This window comes from Mytilus trossulus, chromosome 4 (assembly GCF_036588685.1).
Source record: "Mytilus trossulus isolate FHL-02 chromosome 4, PNRI_Mtr1.1.1.hap1, whole genome shotgun sequence".
In the NCBI taxonomy this organism is placed as follows: domain Eukaryota; kingdom Metazoa; phylum Mollusca; class Bivalvia; order Mytilida; family Mytilidae; genus Mytilus; species Mytilus trossulus.
Window position 1 is genome coordinate 67,370,795 of NC_086376.1, and position 12,288 is coordinate 67,383,082.

The window sequence follows — 12,288 nt, forward strand, 5'->3', positions numbered from 1 at the left end:
CTCTTATAAGGTAATTTTATAATTTCAAATAAAAAAAAGGGGCAAGTTTTAGAAATTTACCCCAAAAATGAGACAGACTTGAAGTTTTTCACTATGATCCAGCATTTATTTTTAAATCACTTTTTGTCGCGTTTCAACATCAACTGCTAACCTCCATAAAATCTTTATTACTGAACCAAATTTAAAAACTAAGGTACCATTTTCATCGTAACAGCTAGTAGAACACAGAAAATATAAAAAATGTTGAGGCAAAAGGGGAAAAATTTCACCTTAAGGTAGCACTCCACAGTTAGGTGTGTAGTTTCGCATTTTGGCCCCTGTGGATTTTTCAAATATGAGAGCTAGTGTGCAATAAAATTCATTTTTGGATAGCTGAGTATTAAAATAGCCTTTGTATTGGGTTTATATGAACATCAAGGTTATGTAATGTATGTAATATAGGCTGTTTTCTGTATGACAGTCCGTATTTGCATGTCCATACCATACATTGGTCCGGCAATTATTGCAATGTTTTTTTCCAACTTTTTATCGCACGAACTTTGTGATTGGATTTTACGAAAAAATGAGGCGAAAGACACCCATTTTTTATTTGATCATTAGGAAGATTTAAGAAAACAGTTTCTAAAAAGGTATAACTCAAAGGCATTGAAATTCTAGTTTGATCCAATTTTTTGGGGGATATATGACATGTTCACCCCCCTTTTTACAATATTTTATGGTAAATAAATGCAGAATGTTGCCATGGATACACATAAAAGGAATTAATTTTCATCCTTTTAACTTTTGAAAATTGAATCTATGGAAGATACTGATTACATACATATGCACATGTACAACACAAATAGTTAGATTAATGTATTAGAAATCCAGGAATAGGAGATGATAAAACATTTTGGGGCTCATTTTTAATTTTATTTTCTAACTGTGGAGTGCTACCTTATGTGATTACAAATCCGGTAAATATTCTAATTCGGTAGGTCAAATTCATGAAAGGGAAGGGGATTGTAGTTACGACGTAAGGAACATATCCGATATCATTTGTGAAACGGTTATTCCATAACGGTCAACCAACTCGTGATGGCGTCCGTAAAATTTACGAAGGGATGATTTCAACTTCGCCATTTGGAACTCTTGGTTTAATAGCTTCCTTGTGAGCAGTAACCCTCTATCAAGAAAATCATGATAGGAAATGCAAGCACGGGAATATCGTATCAATTGGGAGATATATACCCCGTATGCAGGTGCTGCTGGAATGTTACTACTTAGAAAGGGAAAGTTCACAATTGGAAAGCTGAAATCATCTCTTTTGTCGTAAAGTTTTGTCTTCAACCGACCCTCATTGTCAATTTCTAGATGTAAGTCAAGATATGAAGCCGACTTAACTGTATCTGTAGTATCCTTTATCTCCAATTCGATGGGATAGATGCGATCCACATAGTCACCAAATTTTGAATTGTTTAGTGAAAGAACGTCATCTATATAGCGGAAAGTAGAGTTAAAGGATATTGCTAACTTCTTATCTTTCTTCCTAAGAAGTTCCTGCATGAAGTCAGCCTCATAATAATAAAGAAACAAGTCAGCAAGTAGAGGGGCACAGTTTGTTCCCATTGGGATGCCGACAGTCTGTTGAAAAACACGTCCTCCGTACCTAACAAATATGTTGTCAATCAAGAAATCAAGCATCTTGATAATATCGGTTTCAGAGAATTTTTTGTTTGAATCAGAATGGTTCTTTACAAAGTATGATTTATCCCTCCCCAAGACAAGATACTTGTATCTACGTTGGCCATTCTTTTTTATGAAGCAAAGTAATACCAACTCTTTTAATTTGTCTTTTAGTTTGGAATGTGGAATACTTGTGTAAAGAGTAGAAAAGTCAAATGTTTTAATACTGTTACAAGATGAAAGAGAGTTAGATTGTATGTACTCTAAAAGATCTTTGACAAACGTCATTTGGGTGCTGAATCTTTTGTACAGTGCAATATAAACTAGTACACTTCTTAAGCTTTAACGGTAACGACAGTTATGATGGTACAAGAACGATTACGTCAATAAAAATACCAAATAAACAGCACTGAAAGATCAAAATTTATAATTCTAGTATGACGTCGATTTGTGAACAACACTGTGACAAAATTCTCGATGGATCTAAACTTAGCGCAGACTCAGAGGTATACATAATAATTGCTGTTATGTACAATATACTTTCCGCGTAAATATACATGCATTGGAACCTATTTGCAGACCCTTTGCCGATGTTATTGTTTTAAAAAGTGCAATTAAAAATAAATAAAATATTATTCTTATTTGGATGCATAATAAAAGAAAGTAATGCATAATAAAAAGAAGTAATGCAGACTCGGACTTCTCTTGAACTGAATTTTAATGTGCGTATTGTTATGCGTTTACTTTTCTACATTGGTTAGAGGTATAAGGGGAGGGTTGAGATCTCACAAACATGTTTAACCCCGCCGCATTTTTGCGCCTGTCCCAAGTCAGGAGCCTCTGGCCTTTTTTAGTCTTGTATTATTTTAATTTTAGTTTCTTGTGTACCATTTGGAAATTAGTATGGCGTTCATTATCACTGAACTAGTATATATTTGTTTAGGGGCCATCTGAAGGACGCCTCCGGGTGCGGGAATTTCTCGCTACATTGAAGACCTGTTGGTGACCTTCTGCTGTTGTTTCTTCAAATGGTCGGGTTGTTGTCTCTTTGACACATTCCCCATTTCCATTCTCAATTTTACTTGTAAGAGCTCGGAGAAATCAATAGGATAAAATTCGAATATCACGGCCCCATCCATGTGTAAATTTCAAACAATCTATGGCTTTCCTAAATTATTTCTAAAATATAGAAAATACGTATACACATTTGGATTCGAGCGTCACTGATGAGTCTTTTGTAGACGAAACGCGCGTTTGGCGTTTACATCTTATCTATTTGTTTTCTAAACATTTTTTTTGGGCATTCATTGTAGAAATGAATTTATAACAAGCGATACGGATTGTTATTTTGCACTAAGAAATGTAAGCGTATTTATACGATCGGTTACTAGTCAAAAACTAAGGTCAAATCTCTGGTAACAATACAGCGGAATGTCCTCGCGGTTGTCGCGATGTAAAAACATTAACGGTACCAATTTTCCTGCACCAGATGCGCATTTCGACAATACACGTCTCTTCAGGGATGCTCGTAGCCAAAATATTTGAAATCCAAAGCTTATATAAAAGATGAAGAGCTATAATCCAAAAGGTTCAAAAAGTTTTAAAAGTATAGCCAAATCCGTGAAAGGAAACAGAGCTTTGCATGAGGGAGATACATTCCATAATTTATAATAGTTTCTAAAAATTTGCTACAGAAAATTTAAATAACACAAAAAATCCGTATTTACATGCCAGTACCAGTACCAAGATACTGGCTACTAGGCTGGTGATACCCCCGGGAACTAACAGTCCACCAGCAAAGACATCGACCCAGTGGAAGTAATAACATTAACGGTCCTAATTTTCATGCACTAGATGCGCATTTCGACAATACATTGTCTTTGAAGTAATGCTCGTTGCCAAAATATTTGAAATCCAAAGCTTATATAAAAGAGGGAGCTAGAGCTATAATCCAAGGTCCAAATTATATAGCTAAATTTGTAAATAAGCGTCCATGTTGATAATAAATACAGTTTCTGTTTCACAAGATTTTTGATTTTCGTTCGATCTGAAGTTGTTCAATTTATAGTCTGAGGCTACTCAGATGGTATCTTGAAAGATCGGGACAACAGCATTTGTACATTTTAATTTGTTTGGAATATTTATTTTACCATTTGAATATTCATTGCTGTATTGAATTGGATTGTTTGAATGAATGTTTTTTTTCTTTTAAGTAATGATTTTTTTTTATTTCGATATTACCCATGTGGATAGGCTATAGGAGTGTGACCTCAAGGGCGGATTCAGCCGTTTTTAAAAGGGGGGTTTCAAACCCAGGATAAAGGGTATCAACCATATATCCCCATTCAAATGCATTGATCGGCCAAAAAAGGGGGTTTCAACCCCCGCCCCCCTCCGGATCCGACACTGGACCTTTGTTAGAATCGAATAGGTCGGTAGACTATTTACAACCGCATTCAAATTCCGCCATTGCATCATCACTTCAAATAGAATTTGTCGGTTAAAGCATGTGATTGCAAAACAATAGACTGAACAGGTTGTTAACACTTTCAAATATCAATAGGGTCAAGCAACATTTTAAAAATGATAAGATCGTTTAAGCGTTAATTTTGTTACAGAAACAAAATTTTAGTGGTATTGATCATCAAACATTAAGCCGGTCATGAAATAAGTTTGTGAATTATGTTTGCGGTTCTTTTGACATGCATTGTGACGTGTCATCGTATTAATTCTATATTAGAAAACTATAGCATTTATATTAGAAAAGTATCGCATTCATAAATTTTTGATATTAAAAAAATATCGCTATGATATAAGACAAACATCGCATTGATATTTTAAAATATAGCAGTATTTTTGACTTATAGGCGATTTTGGCTTATCCAACAATTTAATTCATCTCGATTGCATTCCACATAATTTGCTACATGACATTAATTGAATTTGTACATCTACAAATGATAAATCGTGCATTTATGTCTCATTTATTCAACAATTCAATTTTCTCGTTTAAATACATCTTGCTGGTATAACTTTAAAATAATTCATGGAAATTATACAGCAGACGTATGTCTTGTTAAATGTCAGCCTGTTTTAAGAAAAGAATCATTACTTTATACCCAGAAATCTTCGTTGCTTCATAAAAATGTAAACATTCGTCTGAGATTTCCCACAATGCAACTCGTTGATATAAGACAATATCGCTCATTGATATAAGAAAAGTTTTTATCGTATCGCACCTTCCATAGACTGTTTAAAGTGTTACATTACAAATTCTTCTACAGCACATTTGTAACTTTCTAAATTTCTTTTCATTGTGTTTAACTTGTTTACAAGTAGCCTTTGATTGAAAGGTCACCGGAAGTTAAACTCGGGGGCTTGATATGGATTTCGAGGGCTGATATCGATATCGGCCCCGATGGCTGATAACCAACCTTGACTTCCGGCTATTATTGGCCATGCAAAAACGTAAATATCAGTACAAAATATGTGATAATGTGTTATATTTAGAGAGAAAAAAATTGTACTGTTATGGTTTCGTATTTTTGAACAAATAATCATGTATGAGTACTTCATATCACTTGTTTTAATATACAACAAACTCCCTGGCAAACACTCAAGATATGTGTGGCAATAATTCCATATCTCCTTTTTTTATATATTAGGGCTTCTTGGTGCGTTAAACATAGTTGCAGGATATGTGTTATGTTAACATTCTTGCCTAGTATTCTTTTGTGGGTACAATGTTCATCGTATTATTGCTAATATATTGAATATTAGCTGACTGCAAGATCTGAGAAGATTTCCCAGTTATGTTGACGAGTATATTTCAAACGTTATACGAAATGCTTACCCTTCCGGAGCACATGATTTCAATCCCGGTTTTTAGTGGAGTTCGTATTGTTACTTATTTATTATTTGTAAATAATTATAAAAGGTTGTAACTATTGATGTAAATTTCTTTTGGTTTTATGAGTCTTTGTTTACTCCTTGGTTTTGATTGTTTTAAAATCTCTAATACTAGTATACATGAATAAGATAAATCATCGAAATATGATTAAAAAGACGTTTTTATTATTGATGTTGTAAGACTTCCAGTCCATAGTTCAGCATCACCGAGTTCAATAAATAAAAAAGAATGTACTACAGGGACTTAAACAGGTATGAAGGAACCGAAAAGCACATACCAGTAACATGAAAAATGTGGTAAGGTCGTTATTAAAGCGCTCGGCATATTTCCATAATCATTTGAAACGTTCAATTTGAGGATTTACATAATATATAACATAGTTGTTTTGTGTAGTGTTGTGACCAGGGCAGTAATGTAGCTCAAAAAATAAAAATTAGCAACTTCATCTTATAAAATTGTAACGGAAAGAATTAATAATCTGTCCACGGTTTTAAGATGACTTCATTTAAGAATTGAATGCTCTTTTTTGTAAATTTATTGGGGTGTAAAAGTGTTGACCGAAGTACATTTTGTATGCAGCGCGGAAGCGCTTCATACTAAAAATGTGCGCACGGTCAACGCTTTTACAACCATATAAAGTTACAAAAAAAGCATTCAATACTTATAATTACATTTTTACCTATAGGTTCATGAAAACACGCCTTTTATTAAGTTTTTATTTCATTAACCTGTGCACTTTATTGTGAGACCTCTTGTCATCGTGAATGGAATGGTGCATTGTGTAATGGAATTGATTAAGGAATATCACGAGATTGCTAATTAGCCAATCAGAATAACGTATTATAATGAAACATACATCTAATGTAATTATTAATATAACAAAAAAAAAACAATTTACCAAACTTAGTCAATTTATGCATAGTTTTAGGTAATATTACATTTGATAACTAGCAAGGTAATATTAAATACGAGCAACATATTTACCTACAGAGATATAAGGAAACATATTTATTTCAGTAACAAAAGGTTTGTTGCTCACATACATATTAGTCAAATAAGGTTACGTTCGTGCATGTTTACACTAAACAGATTTCATAAACAGAAGAAGTAGGCTCATTACACAAAATGTACTTTTTAATGAGTTATGAGTAAGAACTAAATGAGTTTTAGTACTATTAAATAACATCATAAATTAGAAAAAAATTAAAGTGATACAACCGACTCTCAACAATATGATTGCGAGGCTTAGGAGTCTTACCGGAACAATCGTTTGTTTTAAAAAAAAATATTGTTTTTTTTTTATACTTCAGATTGTGATATTTTGACTGGATTTTGAGTATGACTTAGATTTTTGCATGGCGTCCTGTTACGTTTGGAAACTTTCCCCGTTTATGGTTTTCACATAAATTTATCAGCTTTACGTCAATTTTCTGTAATTGCACAATTGGATTACCAACAGTAGGGAAGACATATATCTTTAAAACAAGGATGAGAGATTCATTTTGATCATCAACTACAATATAAATGACAAAAAGTATACGTTTCAATGCAAACATCATCTACTCTCAAGTTCAAAAGTTAACAAATACACGAAAAATCAGAATGAGCTTTAATAAAAAAAAAAAAAGTAAAATCACAAAAATACTGAACTCCGAGGACAATTCAATCGGAAAGTTCATAATCACATGGCAAAATCAATTGACAAAACACATCAAAAACGTATGGACCATAAGATAGTAATAACATAAGCTGTAGCTCCCGAATTTTTATGAACGAACATTAATCGAGATAGAAAATTACTATACATATCTTTGATTTTTATTTCTGAAGCGTGATTCTGATTTTAAAGACAATGAAATTGTAATGGAATAAGACAACAAAAAACAAAAAGCAATATCTAGGTTGTTAAATAATATTATTTGTTATGGAATTGCAAGACGTCATTTTCGGTAAAACAGTTTTACCCATACTTCTTCATGGGTGTAAAATTTGCGATTTTGAAAATTTAGAATGAGTTGAAAGATTTCTTTTGTGGTAGCGAAAACATATTATGATACATTTGAAACAATTGACCTTACATTTTATAATCTCTGGAGAGACAGGTAGTTATTTCATTATCATACATGCAATGTTGGTCGTATACATGTTTCTTATGTAACCTTATAAAAACGAGTAGACAATGATGTTACATATTCAGTCTTTATATGATTAATTGTTTATCTATTTGAATAATTATAAATTCGAAGGTAATCAAAACACATAACATATTTGTGGACTAGCGAATATTAGGAATCAAAATAGTATTTTGCTGAACTTTACAGATTTCAATAACCGTATAAAAGAAATTGAAATAACACTTGTACACAGTAACGGATATAAAATGATAAAGTAACTCTATATTTATATATTATAGAATATTGAATTCCAAATATCATAAGATATAATAAGATATATTTTTCCATTGAACTCTATATACCGGTATAAAAAGTATTAAAAAAGAACCTTTAAAGTAAATAAAATCAATCGCTTGAATATATTAGACAAAAGGAATTATTACAAAACAACTGTCATATTCCAGACTTGAGACAGATATTTTCCGAAATTTTTTTTTGGGTTAAACTTTTATAGTAACAAAAAAAGACAATAGTATCATACCGCTGTTCAAAAGTCTCAAATCGATTGAGAGCAAACAATCCGGGTAACAAAATAAATCCGAGACAAACACATCAACTATGAGTTTGACTGTCCCTCTGGTATCTCTCGTCCCTCTTTTAAGAGGAAAAACAACGGAAGAACAGACCGTACTTTAACCTATAATGGTTTACTTTTATAAGTTGTGACTTGGATGGAGAGTTTTCTCATTGACACTCACATCTTATGATATAAAAAATCATTTGAATAAATAAACATGGTCATAAAAGATAGATGCCAATCTTTGTAATTAAACGTCTCTTTTGCCATTATGACGAATCATTTCAACTATGCAGCGATTTCGCTAGTGTCGCTGACGTTGACTATGCTTTATCACAGGAACGCATGCATTCAATAAAAATGTATCACATCATTGGTCAATCACATCGAAATGGAATCTACTCGGGTTTAGTGGCATGGCTATCGCAACCGTAGTACAACACTAAAAGCTTATATTCCATGAGGCCCTTAAAAATGATTCTAAAACAGATATGCCAATTCTTTGAACATCGTGTACCTGAATTCAACTTAAACGAGTGATACAATATGAACACTAAATACAGTCAATAATAGACATTTTATATCAGGAAAGTTAATGTTGATGCCAATAAGCCGTATCTAACTTTAAAATGGCAATTGATTGCAGTACATAAAAACCCGGTCTAACATGGAAATATACTTAATCCCGTTAATATCTTTATCTTATACATCTTGTTGTGAACTATCTTTTTGGTAGAACCTTGGGATCTAAATCCCAAAATAAAGCTATTTTAACCATTCATAAATTTTGCATGAAATGCAATGAGAAAAAGCCATAAAGCCAATACCCACGGCGAATTCTAAAATTAAAATACTGGCATCTTACAATCTAATATTTTACGAACAACTGAATTATGATATATGGCAGAATTATCGTACTTGTCTATTTATTGATTCGAATGTACAAAACACTGTGATATTATCAAACCTTATATTTCATGTATGAAGTGATTTAAGATATGCATAGTTTAACTTATCAGTACAATATCGAATTAAAAGTATACAAATAATTCGATTAAATATGTACATTAAAGTTTGTTGAAATAACACCTTTTACGTGGAAATATTACACAATGCTTCGAATGGGTAGATGATTCGGAGAATTCAATGTTCTGTAAATTCATTTAAACCAATCAAATTATTTCATACAATCCATGTTTACTTTAATTTATTCTACAGGAGATAACACATTGCTCGTGTACGTAAAGCGTAAATCGTTAAATTGCTGAATGGTGTATGCAAACGGATAAAGCGATTCGTTATGTTTTTTTTGGGAACAACTGAAAAGAATAATATGTGTGTCCTTATTAAAAAAGCATTAGAATGATTCATCATTTCGTTAATATTCTTGATTTTTACCATATATTTTATTGTCTGCCTTCACAAAAATACATTTCACGATTCGCACATTCTGTATAGTGAAACTTCTTTAATTCACCACAGAAGGAAGTGTAGTTTTCGTTGTGAAACCTCTTTTGTAATGCACCACATATTTAACACCAGCCAAGAGAGTTTGTGGACATACAACTGAACACTCAAACTACTTTGATATGGCTCAACGAGCAATAAAAAATGTGAAAGAAGACGTATTGAAGTGTCCCATATGCTTGGATCCATATACAAACCCACGGATGTTACCTTGCGAACACACATTATGTCTGGAATGTTTGACTGAATACATAACAGTAGCACGTAGTAGTTTGGGAACTTTTAATTCATTTATGTGTCCAACATGTAAAGATAATAATCAAATTGATCCTAAAATGGACAGTGACAAAGTTGCAAAGACATTTCCCGTAAGTACGTTCTTGGAAGCTATAAACCAAGCAATAAACCAGCATGAATTACCTGAACTTTCTTGTGATATTCATGGCAAACGACCAATGGAGTTTTATTGTTTTACTGATCATTTACCTTTGTGTTCACACTGCTTATTTAAAAACCATAGAAATCAAAAGTGCGAGGTAGTGGCTGTAAACGAGTGTTTTGAAAGAAAAAAATATCAACTTGAGGAAATGAAACAGAAACTTGTCAATCAGATTAAAGAAATGGATGAAGTTGTATTATGTTCATATAAAAGGAAAACGCATAAGGAAAGTATTAAGCAAGCTAAACTCGTTTTGAACAAAATGCAGTCGGACCTGGCAGTCTTCTACCTTAATGCTGGGAATGAAATTGATAATGTGAAAAGGGCACTTGACAATGTGCCATATATAGAAGACAACACCGAGGATGAAGAAATAAGGACATTAAAAATAGAAGTGGAAGAAACAAAGAATAGGCTGGAAAAAATTGATAACGGTCTTAATTTTTGTGTTCATTTTGACAATATAAAAAGTCGATGTGATGACTTAATATCAAAATATAAACCGTTGAAGGAAAAGAGTGAAACAAATTCCAAAGTGGTATTTGTTCCAAAGTACTATATAAGTTCTATAGTAAGGAAACCAAAACCATTATTGGGAACAATCAAAAGTCAAGGGCATGAGATACCGCTATCTGATTACACTGTATAGTTTTGAACAATTGAGATTATATATAAAACTGTTTTTCAAAGGTTTAAATAGATGCTTTGTTCTTAATATCAATAATAATAAAAGTGGTTTTTCAACAAACAGTAGGCATGTAGAAACACAATGTGATTTTTTGTCTTAAGACAACCATCATACAGGAGATTCTCAGTAAGAATAAATATAAGCTTGCATTATTCTTTATTTGCATCCAATAATGACAACGATGGCCGATGAAAACTTTACTTTTCAACCAAAGAAATGATTTTAGTTTTCCTTATTTGAACTTTCCATTTCTTTTCAGACTGATATAGACCATGCAGAAAAGTTTATGCTGTCATTGAAGTCAACAAGTTGATCTCGACTTTAAAGGGAATCGACAAATGTCCGACATATTGAACATTGCAGGATATGGTAAGATATCTAGCATAATCACATCCCTACAGTTGCCGTAAAACAGAGAAAAATAAACAAGCCCAATACTTGGTTACCCTTTCGGTCGGAACGAAAACGATTAATGATATACACCTATCTTCACATAAGACGCTTACAGTTCCAGGGGTTGTTAACGAAGAAGAATAACAGGGTGTGTAATATCTCCTATCGGCAAGGCTATTCTTTGGAGATATCACAATGTATTTGTTTTTCACGAGGACAAGTCATTAAAATTTGAAATAAAAACACAAACGCCGCCATTTGATGTCAGTTTTGTTGATGAAAAATCATTGCAATTTCCAATGGAGATCGTGCACCATTAGAAATCACGGTGACAAACATATCTTCTGGTAAAATAGAGAAACAAATCAAAATTTCAAAAACGTGTCACGGTATAACAAATGAACACAAGAAAGGCTCATTCCTATATTGCTAAGAAGGAAAATGCATTCTGTCTGTTGATTTTTCTTGTAATAATTCATGCACAGTATTGGAACAACCAGAGATGTCTGATTTGAATCACGTAACAACCTCTGGAGGTAACTTGTATCATACCAATTCTACTAATGATGCTGTTACATGTTATAAAATTACAAGAGAGAAGGTTTGGGAATACAATGATTAATCAGTTTTAAGGGCTAAACGTGGTGTCACTAGTGACAAGGATGAAAATGTTTGCGTTGCGTGCAAAGGAAATAACAGTATCGTCGTTATATCATCCGATGGAAAACACGCTAGAAGTCTTGCGGGAAAAGATGATGGTTTATATCAACCTTATGGTGTTAACCTTGACAAAGCCATGAACAATCTGTTAATAGCATGTTATAATGGTACCGCGCATATGTCTAAGGTGTCGTGAAAAATATTTTCCTTTTTATTTATATGAATTGGCTAATACGAGAATGTTAATTTACTCTATCACATAGCTGAGAGGGTAACAACTTTTTTGAATGTTACCCTCTCAGCCAGACCAATCAAAAATCGATAATTTAAAGGACAAAAGAAATGAAAAACAATGATAAAGTTCTATGTTTTGGC

The 12,288-nt window shown here is 32.6% G+C and overlaps 1 protein-coding gene across 1 annotated transcript; it reads left to right on the plus strand.

The window, feature by feature from the left end:
• Positions 1-9,855: 9,855 nt before the first annotated feature.
• On the plus strand, positions 9,856-10,821 carry LOC134716762 (tripartite motif-containing protein 12A-like). Its single transcript, XM_063579768.1, has one exon. The coding sequence runs from the start codon at positions 9,856-9,858 to the stop codon at positions 10,819-10,821; it is 966 nt and encodes a 321-aa protein (XP_063435838.1).
• The last annotated feature ends 1,467 nt before the right edge of the window (positions 10,822-12,288 follow it).

Excerpts from the sequence above, each read along its gene's own strand:
- LOC134716762 (XM_063579768.1), top strand. The coding sequence starts at position 9,856 with ATGGCTCAACGAGCAATAAAAAATGTGAAAGAAGACGTATTGAAGTGT.